The sequence below is a fragment of the Rhyacophila brunnea genome, unplaced genomic scaffold (genome assembly GCF_057557595.1).
Source record: "Rhyacophila brunnea isolate RB1 unplaced genomic scaffold, BYU_Rbru_1.0 scaffold_14, whole genome shotgun sequence".
Lineage (NCBI taxonomy): Eukaryota > Metazoa > Arthropoda > Insecta > Trichoptera > Rhyacophilidae > Rhyacophila > Rhyacophila brunnea.
The window spans coordinates 38,763,205-38,782,962 of record NW_028232796.1 but is presented as its reverse complement, the minus strand read 5'-3'; the positions used below and the strand labels follow the sequence as shown (position 1 = coordinate 38,782,962).

At 32.9% G+C, this 19,758-nt stretch overlaps 1 protein-coding gene across 1 annotated transcript in view; it reads left to right on the top strand.

Annotated features, from left to right (window-relative positions):
* Positions 1 to 6,563, top strand: part of Tsp96F (Tetraspanin 96F) — a 150,600-nt gene extending 144,037 nt beyond the window's left edge. The window contains exons 2-5 of the mRNA XM_085942290.1: positions 891 to 1,085; positions 2,198 to 2,371; positions 2,713 to 2,967; positions 4,494 to 6,563. Of these exons, the coding sequence (XP_085798416.1) occupies positions 891 to 1,085; positions 2,198 to 2,371; positions 2,713 to 2,967; positions 4,494 to 4,646 (777 nt within the window). The 3' untranslated portion in view covers positions 4,647 to 6,563. The remainder of the gene's footprint in view (positions 1 to 890; positions 1,086 to 2,197; positions 2,372 to 2,712; positions 2,968 to 4,493) is intronic.
* The last annotated feature ends 13,195 nt before the right edge of the window (positions 6,564 to 19,758 follow it).

The following is a 19,758-nucleotide window of genomic DNA, read 5'->3' as shown; positions in this document are numbered from 1 at the left end:
CAGAACACGATGCCAATGCATTTTTTTTAATACTTTTAGCCATCTTTAAGTACTTAGAACTAAATTCATTTTCAGTTAATTCTGTTTTGTACAATAACATTAACGAATCATCTGGGGAAAAAAATGACACTCACTTAATTGTCGGGTCTGCCGAATGGCATAATCTGTTCTAACGCCATTACAATAAAGGTGATATTGCTATAAATTCCTGATTTGTTGGGTCTGCCGAATGGTTCGGTTCGAACGGGCTCGCTCAAATGAACATTGACATTAGAAACACTGCTCTAACGCTATTACAATAAAGGTCATATTGCTATAAATTCCCGATGCGTGATATCGCATACTGGAAATTGCGTGACGCCTACCTATACATGCGAATGCGCGAATTTACTTGCTAGCTACTGTATTGAGTGCGTCGTCCATTAATAATGTCATTGGTTTTGTATGAAAAGTTATTTCGAAAGAAATCCGTAATCCAATCCACTATTATTGGTTGCTAGGAAATTATTAATATATACGTGCGTGTATCCATAGTCTAAGTGCGTTACTATGGAAATCAATATGAGTGTCAAAATGACATTTTTAAGTTGTGATAAATAAATATATTCCCAGGGAACTTAGAAATAATGGGAACTGAAATACCTAACGGGTGTGAAAAATAAAACATTCATTTTTGTGGAATTCTGTTCACTTTCTTTGTCAGATAGATGCACATGTCATGAGTTGGATCCATTATAATATATAGCTGCTCTCTATAAGTGTTTGGCGAATTACGAATTATCTTACATGTTTTCCATTAATGTATATTGTATAGGTAGTACTGTATCTGTGCTCAATAATCAGAGAATAGTATTTTCAGATATTAAAATTTTCCTTCTGCTTGTTTTCAGGTGGTGGGTATACTAGGCGTCGCCTTAGCAGCATGGATGATTGCCGACCCGACCTTCTACCTCTCCATGACGCAGGAGGAGGCCAAGTACTACATCGCCCTGTACGTCTTCCTCGCCTCCGGAGCCCTGCTGGTGCTCGTGGCCTTCCTCGGCTGCTGCGGAGCCGTTCGGGAGTCACAATGCATGCTCATCTCGGTGATTATCTTACTGACTTACTAACAACCCTTTTTTGTGGTTGTTTTTCATATTTTGTATCATAATCGAATTTTCATTTTTATCCTTTGTACACTACCTACAATGGGCTCTCGATTTACCAAAGACATTGAAGAAAATCTTTGAATGGGTCAGTGATTCTCTATAATATATGATATTATGTTGGCTATACAAGTCTACAATCCAGTGTGGGTCTTGACTGCCCCACGAAGAGGTTTCATAACAATTTTTTTTAATCTCAAATGGATGTTAGCCATTTGGTCCATCCCTCCATGCTGTAGGTCCAAACACACATTGAGAAAACAACACGAGAATTTTAACAGAACTGGTATTCGAACCCGAGACACCTTGACTTGCCGAGCGGATGCGTTACCATTCGGTCAGCGCAGGCAGTTAACACCTATACATGCAATATCCTTAACACCTTTTTAGTTCTTTTGCGTGGTTATCTAAAACTGGTTAAATCTTTAAAATTTTGATTTACACATTGACAAAAATATAGGTAGTGTATTAGCTCTGTGTCCATGCTATAGGTCCAAACACATATTGAGAAAACAACACGTGAATTTTAACAGAACCGGTATTCGAACCCAAGACACCTTGACTTGCCGAGTGGATGCGTTACCACTCGGTCAGTGCAGGCGGTTAACACCTAACATGCATCCACCGGATTTCGGCCAATATGCTTTACTAAATAACCCACCTGTGTCCTACCTAATTACAACGAAATTAACTAGAAGTTATAAAACTGAAGTGCTTTACAAATTTCGCTAATATTGGTGACTAGCTTTTGTAGTTTGAACAAGATGATTCTTTTAGGTGGCATTCACTTTTATATTCACTTGATAATGGTTGTTGTTTAAACAAAAATATTAAAGAAAAATATTGATATACTTTCACTAATCCCAAGATTGAAAATATTGATCTCAAAATCTTGGGATTGAAAAATTTACCCGGATTGCATTCTTTAGGAGGGTTTGAATCATTCTAAAAAGTGACTAAAACTGGGATCATCTTAGAATTAGATGATTGTATTGTATAACCGAATATGGTGGTATTTCTTAGCGATCATTGTAATTATTGTCCGTTTCCAGTTCTTCTGCATTGTGCTGATTGGAGTAGTGGGTGAAGCGGCCGCAGTCTGGTGGGGCGTTGCTCATTCTGGTCAGCTGCAGGATCAGGTGCGAAGAACTGTGGAAGCCACTGTCAGGAGTGAGTACGATGGAATAAACACACGAACGGCTGCTTTCGACGCCATCCAGCAAGGGGTAACAGCTTTCTTTCCTCATCTATATTTATTTCTATTTATTGCCTCATATTATTATATTCTCCCTGGCAGAACTTCCAAAGGATGGACGGATATCTGGGACTCAACTTTGCAAAAATCTGATTTTAACTGATTTGATAGTCCATATATTATTATTATACCTAGTAAAAGAATGCTTCGTAAAACACCGAAGACTGACTGTTACAAGTGTGAACTTTGTGATATTTTAGCATAAAACGCTTGACTCTTGAACTCTTAAGACTTGTGACCTCAGATTTATAAAATAAAGATTTCTGAAGATGTGTCAGAACATCATATTCAATCATTAATAACGTTCCTCAGTTGAAGTGCTGCGGCGCCAATGGACCCCAGGACTGGGCGGGCTCTCACTACAGCCTACTGCAGAAGGCCAAGGTTGAAAAGATGAACGGCATCACCGATACTGTCATCTCGTCTGTGGTGAGTGGGCTGACCGCAGCCGTGGGAGGACCGCCTGCCGACATATATGAGATGCCAGCTTCCTGCTGCGAAGAGGAAGGACCTACCTGCGAACTCAGATCACTCGTCACCGGCTTTCACCCTGGCATATTCAGTGTTGTGAGTATTCACTGCATTTTCTCTGCAATTTGAATTTGGTTATAGGACCAATGTGTTAATCATATTTCATTTATCTTCACCTTGGTATTTATTTCATTAAATAATTGTTTCATTTGACCAAATGTCTTGAGGTTATCATGCTAGTCAGATTTTTAATAACATTCTGAATATTTTGATTTTTTCTTTGATTCTCGTGGAGATAGATTGGAAACCCGTGGTGTACTGCATTACTATTCTATGTATAAGTAACATGTTATGGCTCTAATTTCATGGCATTGTACATAGTGTTAATGACAGATGACAACCAGTACAGACTTGAAAGAGCGGGGGGATTTGTATTTTCGGAAAACGCCGCTGAGATGTTTGGAGCAAGGCAGCAAAAACAAACCATAAGTGCGAGTGAGTAGGCATTCGGCACGCTTATATCATCGCTCTATGTGTTAGGGTAAGATAGAATTTCTACGGCTGAATTTAAAAAATTTGAAAACGTCGCCGGAAAAAATTGATTTGGATGATTACATCAATGACATATTAAATGGACAACTCACTTCATACCGGCGCGCACGAGAAATTGTGCATGAAAGTCATTCACAGATGTATTGGTAGATGTCACGTGACCATATGACGTATCCATTTCCATTTGGCGATACAAGCTTCGAGAATTTATAGTAATATAACCTTTATTGTAATGGCGTATTAGTGTCATGACTCATTGCGTTAGAAACAGATTCTCGGTTACTTACGACTTCTCGGATATTAGACGCAAGTGAGCCAGCGCATCACAGGCGACTGTCCAATGGTTTCTGTCATTCAATTGAATTGAATAAACATTATCTTAAAATGGCATTTTATAAATAATAAATAATACTAACACATGAAAAGTGATATCCCATCTTTCTTGGAGTGTTTAGTAGATTTTTTTACAATTTTTAACTAGGCACATTGGCATTTTGTAACACAATAATAACGGTAGAGTCGAAACCTGACAGTCAGAAATTTTGTATGGGCAGACCCAGCGGTGTTGCCAGACCGCTTGCAAGCAGAATGTTCATTTGAGCGTAGGATACCGATATTAAAATATGAATTTCGCCATCCGGCAGACCCGACACAAAGTGAGTGTCATTTTATTTTCTAGATGCTTCGTCCTTATTAATGTCATTGGATTACATGCATTTAAAAACTGCGAGTACGTGTTGCTGAAATTTATTGTTTTTGTGTTAAATATAAAGTTAGTGGTAATTATTTTGAGTTATTTTAATATAACAATTATGGTTAACTATATTGTGTTTAAATTTGGTAGTCGTACTGAGAAGCAACACGATGGTATAACGTTTCATAATTAAGTTGATAATAATAAAATCGTTGTTCTACTGTGCGTTATACGCTAGAAACACAGCTTCACTTTGCCGAAAAATATGCTTTCTGTATATATCATTACTCAGAGGTTTGGAGCCATGATAATATACCTAACAGTAAGTATATAGTGGAAATTTTTGCACTAATATACACTTTGTTCTCTTTTTCAGGGTTGCTCCGAAAAGCTGATGGAGGCTCTGCAGAATAACTTAAACATCATGATCGGGACTGGCATCGGTATCGCGGTGCTGGAGATTTTGGGGCTAACCTTCGCGCTCGTCCTTTGCCTGGCAATCAACCGCTCCGACCGCTACAAGGCTTAGGCCCAGTGTTTCAAACTTCTTCGGCATTCCGCTGACATCATGCGCTCCTCACAGATCTCACACATACGCTGAGCAAACATTTGCATTATATTACAATTACAATTGAGGAACTGGGTAGAAGAGCGACGTTTACTCTAAAACTATACTTTTGAGAAGACGTGTTTAAACATTTTTTTCACGTGTTGTCATCAGATCGAAATGATTTTTGATGACATGATAAATCAGGAATATAGAATTCACATAATATTTCCTTTGCTGCAACGTCTAAATTCTGACTTCGGACCCTATTCTATCCATTTCTTCAATTACACCGTACCTGGGCTTCTAAATATTCCTTCACAGTCTTGATTTTTGTAGATTATTGTTACAATTAAAATATAAGATGCAGAAACTCATGTAGTCAGAAACTTTCAAACGGATTACGCCTGTGGTGAATAACTAAACGATTACGTACTTAACGGTCACTACACAAAAAAATAATTAAACTACAATTACTTCCACAATTACAATTCCTTCAATGAAAACAGAGATAATGTTCCTGTTTCGGCTGGTAAGGAAGAGAATTCTGAATATTCTCTTCCCCTTAAAACAGTAAAGGTAAATATCTCAAGGGTCTCAGATGAGAATCGTAAACCCAGGACTTTGGCATTTCCTCTATCTTCTAAGTACTGTAATTTTAAATGCCGTAATAATTTAGTGATCAAACACATACTATCAATTCATAACAATGGAGACTCCTTCAAGTGTAAATTGTGCGATTTCAAGACTCCCGTGTTGAGCCACTTTCAAGTTCATCACTTGGTGCATATAACCGTCAGACGTTACCGCTGTGACCAGTGCGAGTACAAGGGCAAATCGAAGTACGCATTGCTCACACACGAGAAAATACACAGCAACCAAAGCCCCTTCAAATGTGACCAGTGTCCATATACGTGTAAAAGCAAACAGCATTTGAAAATGCACAGCTATATTCACAGTCATGTTAAATCAGTTGCCTGTAAACTTTGCAGTTTCACGTGTGAACTTGATTCTCAATTAAAAGTATACACTATGGTACACGTAGAAAATAAACTGTTTTTGTGCGCACTCTGCGATTTCTCCTGCAAATATCCTACTAATTTGAAACGTCACATGGTTGGTTACACATTCAAATTCCAGGCCATTCAAGCGTGGCTCATGCACTCGGTGCTTTAAAACAAAGTCTCTTCTGAGTAATCATATGTCAGTTCACATTTTTAATAAGCCATACGTTTGCAACAAATGCAATTTGGAATATAAAACTGTGCAGCAGTTGATAAAACATTTGAAAGATGTACATGGTGGATTCGAGTGGAAAATTGATGATTAAACTACAGTTTTTTAAGTTAAAACCCACGATAGCCACGCGGCTTAAGCGTCAGCCTATAACGTCGTGGGTCCCAGGATCGAATCCTGGGTCTGGCAAGTATACATATTGTTTTTCAATTTGTGTATGAGTCAGAGTATGGACCTAATAGGTTGAGCAAGTGGCTGACATCCATTTCTCGTAAAAACAAAATCTGTTAATACAAACCTCTACTCTGTGGAGCCCCATATGATCTAATTAGGACCGGATATGGTCGAATAATACTTGTTAAACATTTTGCAAATCAATCCACTGTTGGATGAAAGCCTCTCCAATCTAATCTAGTCCTTTCAGTTCTATTTGGTCAATCAACGGTTTATCAAAATATCTGCGATACGAAATGTTAAGCATGTAGTATTCGGACATTCATTGGGTTTACGAATTGCTTCATTAGATATAATTGTAACTTATTCACTTAAAATAGATTTTCATCGAATATTTAGAGGCCTGTAATACGTAAGTCAAACCAATGGAGTGTGCTTAGTAATTGTATTTATTATTGACAAATAATACGCTAATACATAATTTGACACAAAGTCTGCCGTAGTGGTTTTTTTGGGACTGAAAAAAAATTGTGCCAAGTCTACAATGGTGATATTACAATTTGTTAACAGTGTAACGAAATCTGAGTATTTCTACAGTGGACACAGCATAGTTCATTGGTGAGATTTGTGTATTAACAGTGTTTAAAACATGAGTACATAATGCAAACTTTGCTGTAAAAAATCTCAACTCAAGAGGTAAACTGAATTTGTTAGCTGCAGAATGACATACCTCTTGTTTCAATTGACATGCGTTTTAAAAGAATCAATTAAAATTTTCGTCTCAACTGAAAAAGATGCAATTTTCGAATAGTCCAGTTTCCTCTCGGGTCCTGAAATTATCCGAGGCTTCAAAATGCCTGCTGTCTTCTTCAACTGAATTTTCTCACATGGATTACTCTTGCCAGCGTTGGTAAATGTAATTTAGTGTCGATGAAATGATCTGTTCCATAGAATCTCTTCAAATAAACTGCCGAGAAGTATAAAATTTAAGATACCGTTCAATGTTCAGTGCGTACAAATGAATTATTAATTTTTATGTGTTCAATCAGTAAAACTCTAACAAATAAAACATAGGTGTATGTTCATTTTTACACATGACGTCATGGCAATGTTCTTACTTTAAAAAAGGGTGGAATATACTAAAATGATGTCTTAAAGATGAATATTACCTAATGATATGTTTTATTTGTGATCCACGTTTTACACGGTAAATTATAACGCAGAATTATGTAGCATAAATTTTCAAATATTTTTTTTCATTATAATATTACGAATCTGTATGTTTAAATATATACAGTCGAACTTGGTTATTACGAGGAAGATGGGACCGACTGATTTTGCTCATTATAAGCATTACTCGTTATATCGTTATATAACACTTTTTGCGCCACGTTCTATTTAAGCATAGAACATAAAAAATCTTAAAACCATTGTAAAAATCCCCGAAACAAGCATGGCAGTCATAAACTACAAAAGATTTTGTATTATAGCCAGCGCTGGTAGATACCTACTGACTTCACAAAGCTTTTTCAATGTTGTCGGCGAAAACACCAATTAGGTACTTAGACACTTAACTAGTGTCATAAATATAATCCGGTCGGATTTTATTGCTTAGGGTCGAAAATGTTGTTTTTAAACGATCGACACATTAACAGTTTTGCTCGATATACCCGAGAAGTAGCTCGTTATAAAAGTGAATAAATGTATGGAGAAAATCATAAACTACGAATGTTTCCTCATTACATCCGAGATCTCGCTATTTCCGTGATCGTAATAACCCAGTTTGACTGTATTATAGATCTTTATATTATAAGATGTGTACAATATACATCTGTAATTATATAAGATGCTTTATGTTATGAATCTTTTTGAAGAAACAAAATAATCATAAATTTTTTTTATAAAAACATTTTTTTTTTTGACATTGTCATTCTATTTTAATACAACAACTGTGTAATGTAAAAGTAGGTAATGATAACCTAGCACATGCTTTAAGTGTTGCGTAGAATATCATTTTATTTTACGCAATAGATAAAGCGGCTATAATCCATTTGCCAAGACCCAACCAAAAGATGGTGGCTGAATTGGTATCTAATTTATATATTATATATACATATTTGATTACGGTGTATATAATGTTTTTTTTATCATTTTTAATATATTGCTATTTTTTTTATGTGTGTAATTTTTAGTCATTTGAAAATTTAAAATAATATTGTATTAAAGTTTTTAACTCTTCAGTTGGTATTACTGATTGACTAATGGGGAAACGACCAACTGCTCTTTTTTGTATCTATGTTTTTTTTCTCTGATTAAAGATTAATAAATGTGACATTACTAAGGAAATTCACTTGTCAGGAGAGAGAATTCTGTATTAAATTATTGATGCAGTTTCATGTGTCCATGGTTTTTAGCGGTTGTCTTCGACTCTACGGAGACACGTAAGAGATGGATGATACTAATCGCTCTCTCCATGCAGTGACAATCTTAGGCCTTCCGCTCACGATAATACTCAAAAAGACGAGACTGAAACTAAAATTCCAGCCAGTATCTCTAGATCTAGCTAATGTATTTCAATGGCGGCTCGCTCACGGCAAGACTGGAATCTCTCAGTTTCAAAACATTCGCGACTAAATTGAAGAGACGGGACATGCTAGTTTCCAGTTCCCAATAAAACGGTGCCAATGTCAGTAGATTCGATGAAAAATCATATTTTCTTTCCAAAATTGGTAACACTGAACAATAATAAATAGCAATACCCAGTCAATACGTTAAAAGTTAAAGATGGGCAAACAGATTTTTAATTTAAAATTTGTGGCAGAAGTTGAGAAAGAATATAATTATAGGCTGCCAGAATATTCCCTTAAAGATATTACGAAAAAAGCTTGGAATGAAGTTGGAAGTAGATGCAGTTTGACTGTTTAAGGTTATGAGATTATTATTTCAAGTGGGTTTTAGTAGCGCCGTGTGCGAAGCATCAGTCATTGGCCAGTTTATGAGTTCCATCAGCAACCGGTTCGTCAGATTTTAGTTTCTCCGTGAGCGAAAGGCCTTAGTGACTCCATGGAAATGATTGACTCGCATAATATGTATTTTATAAAAATATAATAAAATAAAATTTTTATAATTTATTCTTAAGGCAAGAAACACTTCCGTTACCTCCCGCTACCGCAAAATGAGTAATTTATATTTTTTTTACTTTTATTATTTATTATGAATAATTTTTTCATATGTAATGTATAAATATAAATCATATTTTATTCTTAACGATGGACGTTGCATAGAATATAGTTTAATTAAGATGAGATATTGAAGTGTTAATATAAATTGTTGTTCTTTCTAATAATATATTTGTTCCAGAAGTAATATAAAAAAAAAACATAGGACATATTTATATTATACTTAATATAAATGGCAATCTAGTCAGGGAGAATGTATTTGAATTTGACCGTATGCCAATGAATGTACTATTAACTAAACATTGAGAATATGTATTTCAAAACGCAATTTTCACAGATAATATATAATTAAAAGCGTGTCTTTCAGCACAATACATGGCCCGTTAGAGAATAATATGTTACTTGTAATGCTTCTCATTTATTCAGTCAATAGAGCATCCTGTAACTCTACTGAATATATCCCTCGGATGGTATTTTCTAGCCGATTGGAAGAAGAGAGAAGAAAGAGTAAGGCTCTGTGTCTAAAAGAACTTATAGAAGAGAGGATGTTCTCCGTAATAAAGCAATTGTGCCATTTCTTGACAATGTTTCCAAATGATTATTACAGCCGATTACTTATAGATAGTAAAACAAAACAAATCGAATGTGATCTACCAATTGTAACAACACACTGTCCAGACTTTCAACTGTTCAGTGATTGGAGAAATATTAAAAGAAGGAGTATTACAATCCATTCCTTCTAAATTACATAAGTTTTATAATGAAATTTCTGTTTCTCTTATGTAATCCATTGGTTACGGTCTCATTCTAATTACAATTATTTTCTCTCTGGTATGGTAAGTACCACCCGCCACAATCTAGCGTAGACTACATATACACATAATATATTATACATATTAATAAGTAAATGGTTCATAGATGTCGTAAATGAAATTCCCCGCTTGTGAGATCCATAATCGTGCTTGTTCGACTGCTTGTATCTAGATGTTTTTGACAATTGTTTATTTATACATAAGATTAAACGTGTGATAGATAGATAAATGAGAATTTTTAGCGACAACTTTTACAAGGCGTCAGAACGTATGGATGTGCGTAAAGTAAATTTTGGAAATTTCTACATTATTGAATGACTGACGACATGATAATTATAACTATTTTGTTACCACATCGTATTTATTCTTAACTGTTTTTTTTTTTGTATTACACATTTTTGTTTACTTGTAACGAGGTTGCTGATATGGACAATAAATTTGTCAGATCCCTTATTAGAAAACCTTGTATTATAATATATATGTAACTTTCATATTGTATTCAACATACACATAATATTATATACATGTACCATTACGTATATTGAATGTTGCAGTTACTTATGAGATCGGCTGATACAATTATAATAATAATAAAACATACATCATTTGTCTAAACCCTTATTATAACATTCACGTAACTTCGATATAACATAAACTATTGTGAATGTTGTAGTAATTAGTTAATTCTGTACCTTATGAGATTGGCTCGTATAATAAATATCAATCGGTATGATTATTTACTATATTACCTTCTATTATAATATTCATGTAACTTTAATGTAACATGTATTTTTTCGATATACCTAGCCGTTTTACTTTCTCATTTTCTAAGATCAATTGGTTGATTTTAATAATAAATAATCATTTAAAAAATGGCATATCTATCACAGGACCCGCAAACTATTTACCGTAAACTATCAACATGAATAAATATTTATAAAAAAATAGTCTTTTTTAATCGAATAGACTTTAATTTGAAAATCTATCAAATCAGCCTTATTTTGTGAAACATTCATATCGTTATAGTATCTATAAGAAACCACTTTGTCTTCACGTTACTCAGAACAACAATATTCAGTCGATTTCTAAGTAAAATACCAACTAACTGTCTCATTATTAGTAACTAAGTAATATAACATACCAATATATTATGTCTGTTTCTATATTGATGTCTACTGTATTTATAAAATCATAATATAGAATGGTTTGCAACTACTGTTTATAATATTATTTACCTATAACGTTTAACAGATCTTTAAAAAAAGTCAGTGAAATCTTGGCGTACCATTGATTTTCAAACTTTTATTGTGTGTGCTTTATATTATTATAATTGTTTTTTTTTTATAGTCTCTATGTCCCTTTGTACAACTACAGATGGAAAACCAATAGTTTTATAAATTTTTTTTATGTCAATGAAACATTTGCACGTGTCTAGCGGTCAAATAAATAAGCGTGTGCCATTTTTACACAGCGAGAATTCATCGTGTAGTGCCAAATATTTTTGATATTTTTCTCTGAACAATATTCTTATTCTACCATATTCCGGTCATTTCAGAATATTTATGACTTTGCAAGCTTTTTTGCAAATTAAAATAAAAATATCGAAATGAGAAAAAAAATGAAAAAAAACATTGGTATGATTATTTTGATGTGCGCTTATCTGGCGCATCAAAGAGGGGCGCGCAGGGGGGGGGGGGGGAGTTGTTGAATTTGTGGCGAGATTTACGTTCAAGTATAATTAGCAAAATAAAATACTAAATTAAATAATTAATACCATTTCGTCATTAATTTTCTACAATTACGTATCTCAATTTTTGTCAGTTTTGAGTTCTTTGATGTAATGAATTCAGAATTTGAATACGCTCATATTTCACCAACATGTATCTCAAAATATACAAGCAATGACAAAAAATCGTATCACAATAAGACTTTTATAGATATTATAAACTCGTATCTTGAGTTACGTGTTTGTAAGTACACAGAATACTGAACTCCGACAGATGATTATATTGAAGTTCTTTCTCGCAAGTCAAGATACGTGTTTACTGCAGTAATATTGTGGAGTGATTCATAGTAAAGGTGCAACGCATTCTCGTATCTTCGACAATATGACTGATTGGTCGAAAGTGTAGTGCGATAGATTGAAGAAACATAACTAGGTATACTAAATGGATATTTCATAGAAGAAAATTAATTTCTGAATTAAAAACTGAGAGAATAAAGTTGTTATTTGCCTCTCCTGAAAAGTTTTCTTTTTTGAGATACGTGGTTGTAGAAAATTACCGATTTGCATTATTCCCATTGAAAATATTCAGAAAAATTGTGCTTCCTAAAAAAATTAATTATTTGAACTTAAATTAAAATTGCCTCCCTGCTCCGCCAAAAAACAGACCTTAGTGTGCGTCCGATGCTTAAATTATTGTGTGCTTATACGTCATTTTTAATTTTGTAATTTGTTTTAATTTTTTTATATTTTTTATTAAAATTTAATAAAAGCGCAAGATATATTGTAGAATCTTATTTATAAGCTAGATATCGGTATGTATATGAATCAATTACTCCAGATTTTTGCACAACTCCTTATTTTATCATTTCAACAATTTTGTGACCGATCGGAAGTTATCCGATTATCGTTGTACAAATGCGGCCAAAGAATTATGTCCAAACACAATTTTTTATCGCCCTTTTCCGATATCTGGCTGTAGTAAATACGAACCGTATTTATTTCCTCTAGAATGTTTAGGGCTTTCTTAAAATCTTCACGTACAATACGGTTTTCTGATAATTATTGTGAAATAACTTTATAAACAAGTACTGATTTTATATGACCTGCCATTTTGTTAAACTAGAAAATAAGATCTTTTGTAATTGTATTTATTTGGAGGTAATCGACAAGCACCTATATACAAACATGAACACTTTTTTATATTCTAGATATTTGAAATCTCTCTTCTATAATAGCATTTTGACCATTGAAGTGATTTCTAAATTAAATCACCCTTTTCTATGATGGTATACTGAAAGTTGATATTTAGTGCTGTTCCAGAATGCCGGAACTCGGTCTGTTTGAAGAAAATGTACACCAGACTTATGGCCAAATGCAGAGATGTCAATGTTAAAGTTAGGTTTAACCGTTGCAGACAAGCAATACGATTTACAGAATACCAATCTAAATAAAAACCTTTCACAGCAAAACAATATGGCGGCAGCCAGATAACTAGTTATAAATTTTTTTCATTTAGAAAGCGCACTCATTTATTTTGATTCAGTTTTCCCCAATTTGTTTGTAAGGTAGTCAGGTTAAGCGTTGCTTAAAGCAACTCAGGTACTTATAAGTATGATTATGCATTTGGCGTTTGGGACTTCTGAGTCAAGTTTAACATAACATCTTCACTTCATATGTCACAAGAGACTGCCTGATCCATGCTTTTATGGTTGCTTTTGGTTTTGCTCCATGGTTGTCACCTTGGTCAGGTGCCGTGATTTACTATAGTAAAATTGCTTTGTTTGAATTTAAATTATAATCAGTCGATGACATTGAAGGACACCAATTTGACACTGGAATCATTTGAATTTTTTTCCATAATTAAATAAAAATACTTGTGTTGGAAGGCATGAAAGGCATTGTCTAATTTGCTAAAACATCTGACTCCCATTTAGAACATTCTGGATTCAAATTGCAGTCGGTACATTGATTTCAATGCTGATTTAAATTTATATCCAGTGAATTAAGAATGTGATCGTCTCTCTTAAATTTTTCGCTTCACGTATGAATCCAGCGAATGGCTAATACCGATTCATAGAATGGTGTGACGGCCAAACGCTCCATCTGGCGTGTTAAAATCAGTGTTCAGTAAACATTATAGATCATGGGTTCTTTAAAAAATCAGGCGGACTTTCAATAATAAACCTGCCTTTATTAAAATAAAAATTTGAAAAAGAAATAATTAACTGATTCGGCTAGACTTCTCTTTGTACCTATCTAACATAAATCTTATAGGGAAATATTTAATAAGCACAGGCAGAGACAACTGGCAAATGCCGTCTGCTCTGCTAGCAATTAATAAGCATGCCTCCTGGGTGAAAAAAAATATTACCAGAGATAAAATTTAATTGAGTAAAAAAAATACCCACAGAATATACATTTATATATTTTTTATATGTTTCAAAATTATTGTTCAACTGAATCTCTTATACATAATATCTAATTAATTACTAGAGTATGATATTTTTTTAAGCTTAGAGGAAGAGATCCTGAAGAATGTGTGCTTGATTGTGCCACGTCAAATTTGATGCATCCGTGTATATACAAACTAAATCCTTTTTAGACAGTTAAGATACAAAATTAATGTTTGTGTACCGAGTATAGGTATCACGCAAACTTCTAGCATTGATTCTTTACAGAAGACTGTTGGTGCACCGGTGAACGATAATTCGAAGGTGTTATGTCGCGCTAAGCACGGCTTTCTTTTATGTACGTTCAGTGCAAGAGTTTGGTGCAACGCTATACCGGTTATTTGACTTTAACCTCTGCATGTATTATTTGTTTAAATTTGCACTAATGTACGTCAGTGTAAACAATCTGAAATAATAAATATACTAAACATACCAAAGACAATTGTTTAATTTATGTGTGTATTACAAATTATTTTTTTACACATTGACTATGATCGGATAATCAGCAATGTCAAATAATCAAATGTCGGATAATTAGGGCTCTACTTTGAAATGAAACAGTATAGTTTCAAGATACACCAAAACTTTATTCAACTTTATAAAATTTTACATATAATGCAATCATACAAATTAAAGACACCAAACAAGAGTAGAATGTAAAAAGTTAACAGGGGGTTATAAATATGATAATGCTTATTTTATATTAAAACGGTATTTAAATGGACTGTTGAAAAATGCATGAGAAAAAATGCATACCCATTGTCGATGGAGATTTATAAATAAATATAGATGACAAAACTACCGTTTTATTGCCATCTTTAAAACTCCTTTTTTGAATTAATTTCGACAAAGTTTGTGTTAACAGAAGAATGCATTTAAAATAAATTAATACCATGTCCCTCCTTCATTTTATGTAATTTAATATTTTGATTAAATTAGTCATATATTATCAGGCCGGTCCTTGGGTTTATTGGATTGGGCCCAATCCCAAGTGTGATGTGTGATAAATGAATAAGGACAATAAAAAGGAGATTTCAATTTTCCCTATGGTGTCAGTTTTTTTGACTGACTTAAAATAAAAACTCATGACATTTTCCTGAGAGGAATTGTAATTTCCTCCTATAAATTCCGGAAAGTGCTGTTTGGTTTAGACCGGATTTATTATATTATCAAAATGCAGTGGCGAAGGGCGGAGGTAGGCTTTGGAAATCTGACAAAAAAATGCAGCAGTCATACATTATGATTTGGTTAGACAGCGTTTAATTGATTTTTTGAAAACTAACCGATACCATCTGCAATTTGTATTCTAAGTTCAATGAGACCAAACAATAGTGACTGACAAAGTTTAATGTGCACTATTTATGTCAGATTTATACAGCCTACTTCCACTCTTTTCCAATGTCAAAATGTATATCAAATTTTTAAAGAAGGGCCCAGTATACATTCACTAATTCTAGGACTGACCCTGTGTATTATATAGAAAGCAATAATAATCATTGGTGGTTAGATATATCTACAACAACTCATTGTCTATGAATCAAGCACCTTTTCATTTATATAGAATAATAGCGCCTGTACACATGCATGGATTTACTGCCAGCAATAGTGCGTATATCGCGGCCATAACAAGAAAATGTACTGTAGTAAACATGTATTATCCTGCAGTAGGCAAGATTGCATGCATGAATCAAAAAAGTTCGGAAGCCTCTGAATTACTCACTGTCAGCAGTAAATCCATGCACGTGTAAAGGGGATTAGTATTAATAAATAATATTTAAAAAATACTGGCAGCACTGAAAGATTGTTTTTAATTTAAATGGAAAACAGTTCAACTAAATAGTTTTATTGTGAAATAATGTGAAGTTAATAATACTATTGTCGATATCAAGAAATAAAAAAATTTACAACATAAAATAAAATTATATGTACATAAACTTTCAATAACATTAAACCTTTATACATTCTAAAATAAACCCACCAAACACCATAGATTATTACAATTTATAACATTTGAGTTTATATAATCACAATAGAAGTTATTCACTAGATGTCACTGCTTACGATTATGATTTGAATACCGAATGACAGCTAATCTAATGGGCCATTGACGTAAGACTATACTTCAGCTGAGGCACGGTCTAAAACGATCGTGACTACGCAACGCACAGATTGTACAAACGACGCGTGACAAACAAAACATAATTTGTCATAAAAATTCAACATGTGTCCATTTAAGGTTATGTTTATTTTTATTTAATAATAATAATATATTCATTGATATGTTTCGTTTTTTGAGTAAATACGTATCATTTTTTAGTCATCTTTACACGATTTAAGAATTGATTCCGCCGACGCCATCACAAAACAAATTGACGTGCGAGCAGGTCGACTATCGCTCTCCGACTGGCAACGCATGCAAAATTACATCCCACCTATTGCTTAAAATTATTTGCCGTTTCACTGAAGTATGCTCTTAATTATATTGTAGAATTTCAGGCATCTAATCGAACCATAAACCAGCAAGGCGCAATAAACAAATAATATGATTTACTTTCACTCAGCCCAAACGAGGTCTCCATAACTATGTTTCTAGCTAGAAGCGAATATAATATTATTTTTGTATGTATACTTATGTATCAAATTTCATCAAGTAATAGAATGGCTGAGGATGTTAGATATGAGATATAAGAAAGAAATGTAGCTAGAACCAGTTTTCAGATCACCACATACCTATTTATGAATGAAAAAGAATTCAACCGCAACCACAAGAACTTATGGAGATTTGATAATTCTCAAATTCAAGAATAATATTTTCTCAAGTATTCTAGATTGGCTTATTGATTTCACGAAAAATTATCAAAAATTACAGTCGATTTATTTCAAGATTTTTTTCCATCCACTTTTTCTTTTTTTGGCCCCATTAAAAGATTCCGTTTGAGATCAAAGTCGAGCTTTTTTTAAGCTTCTCTTGCCCATTTTTTTTCCTGGGAACAATTTGTTGAATTCTCGAGATTCTCATTGATTTCTCATTACTCATTCTCGAGACAAGAAATCGCGATCACAACCTCTACTGCTTTGTATGAATAGTTACATGTTATTTCTAATATTCGACTCCTACGAACTATGACCATGTATATATCCGTGCATGGCGTGAATATCTTGATAATTCTAAAAACATCTATTGCAAAAGCAGCTATTTGTACGTTTGACTTTCTGTGATAAATGAGGAATGTTTTTAAATTTTAGTTTGTTGAGAATTTACAAAAATCCATAAACATATAATCTAATTTACCACAGAGAGCCAAGCGTAAAAATAGCTGCCCTGAGAATTTATGTTTTTAGCCTTATCAACATAATATTCACGCCATACATGGATATATATGTGACTGTATTATTTTCATAGGAACCTATCTAATTTGAACGTTTTTGCTTGACATGTACATAATATACCCTTTCAAATGCTAAAAACTATTTCAGAACCCGTAATCATTGACAGAAAGTTAAAAAAAGAATGGAAAGAAGAACTTGGAATCCTTTTACTTCTCCACTCTTTAATTTAAAGTGTAAAAAATTAATATTTTAAATTCTTCTCTATTACAATTTTTCAATCATATCATTAAGAGTGACTTCTAGCGAAAGAACATCTTAAAACTAGAATACGTCCACACAAAAAATAGTAAATATATATTACAATAATTAGCAATATGTATACAAAACTTTCCTCACAATATTTATTATTTTCTTCCCTATGAAAATATTTTTATATAAATTTTTGACTAGGATATATTATTTATTTTTATATAAAAAAACACAAGACCCAGACTGATTGTTGTCACATTAATTTACAGTCGAAAGACTAATTTTAAAATATTTTTTTTTTAAAGTATAATACAAGATCAATGTTCATTTACAAATAATAAATAATAAGAAAATTAACCAGAATTATATTATACATAATAATATGTACGTAAGTCATTCGAAAACAAACTTTTTAACAAAATAGTTTTCTCTCTACTTCATCAAAAAAAGAATTTAAAAATGCTTTCTAATTTATTTACGTTTTTAAATTCTTTTAATTGTTTATATATATTTCAATAGTTGGCAACCATACTTATTTATGTATTCAAACTATTCACCATAAAAAGGTTTTTGTGTGTATGAGTAAATCATAAAACAATTCGAAAATTAGCAAATAATCAAGCCTAGGTACGGAATTAAAACCTATGACACAGCGATAAGCTTATAAATACAAATTCAGGCTTGGGTTAATATACAATATAAATATTTGATAGAACTTAATTATAAAAGAAAACACAAAGCGTATTTTTAATTAGTATAGTAAGTGACTAAATAATATATTAAACAATTTGGCGGTAATTTCTAAGCATTAACAGTATGTACTAAAAATATAGTCATTTTGACAAGAAAAATACACAAATTTCTATTATATAATATCGTCACCGTTCAGGCAAAAGTCACCAACCCTCAAAAAGGCAGTTTTGAGTATAATATATCATCCAAAGCGTAAAATTATCCTCTTTAAGGTGCAAAAGTCACCATGGTACATTAGTTAGTAAAATATTTCTTAAATCCGAATTATTCATTTTTCACTGAATGACTTCTAAGAAAATATTAACAAGCATAAATCATTACAGGCAGATAGACATTATTGACACTATAAAAAAATAAATCCTTCGGTACAGTTCGGTTATGAGGAATACAGCGGAAAACACATTTTGAAAATACCCGATATACTGGATTATTTGTTAGTTTAGGTTGGGTTAGGTTTGGTTAGGTTAACCTCACAAAAAATCCAGTATATCGGGTATTTTCAAGATATGTTTTCCGCTGTATTCCTTATAACTGAACTGTACCAATCCTTCGTTATAAATATGGAAGTAAAAGTTACTAAACTATATATTGTGACTTTTACTGATTTATCATTTGAAAACTTCTAATACTCGTCTGAAACAGACAACAATAACTAAATAGGAATAGTTACTTTAGCTTGTCATAATAAGATCGTTTTGGTGCAGATTATTAACAAGCAAGTCACCAAACCACATTTTAACCACCTTGACTCCTTCAAAACCTTCCAGATGTATTAATTAGCATCGAAAAGTAGAAGTAACCTAAAGAATTTATTAAGAAGACATGAGAAAATTATGTTATCTAGATAAAACCTCCAATCTTTCAAATTGCGATATCTCGAAAATTATGTTTTTTCGGTTGGTGACTTTTGCCTGAACGGTGACGATATATTATGCAGTATAATATTATATACAAGACTATAATCATATTTACATTCGGAAGCCTGAATAGGGTTTTGAACAGTGGGCTTCCATCGTAATTTTAGTGCAGTGTTCAACTGATATGGAATACCGGCACACATGCACGAATGTGAAACATCAATCCTAAATGTAAGAGAAAGATGTACGACATAACATGAAAATACTAAAAAAGTTACAAATTGATAAAGAAGCAGACAAGTGTATACGGTGTATTAGATGTCGCCAT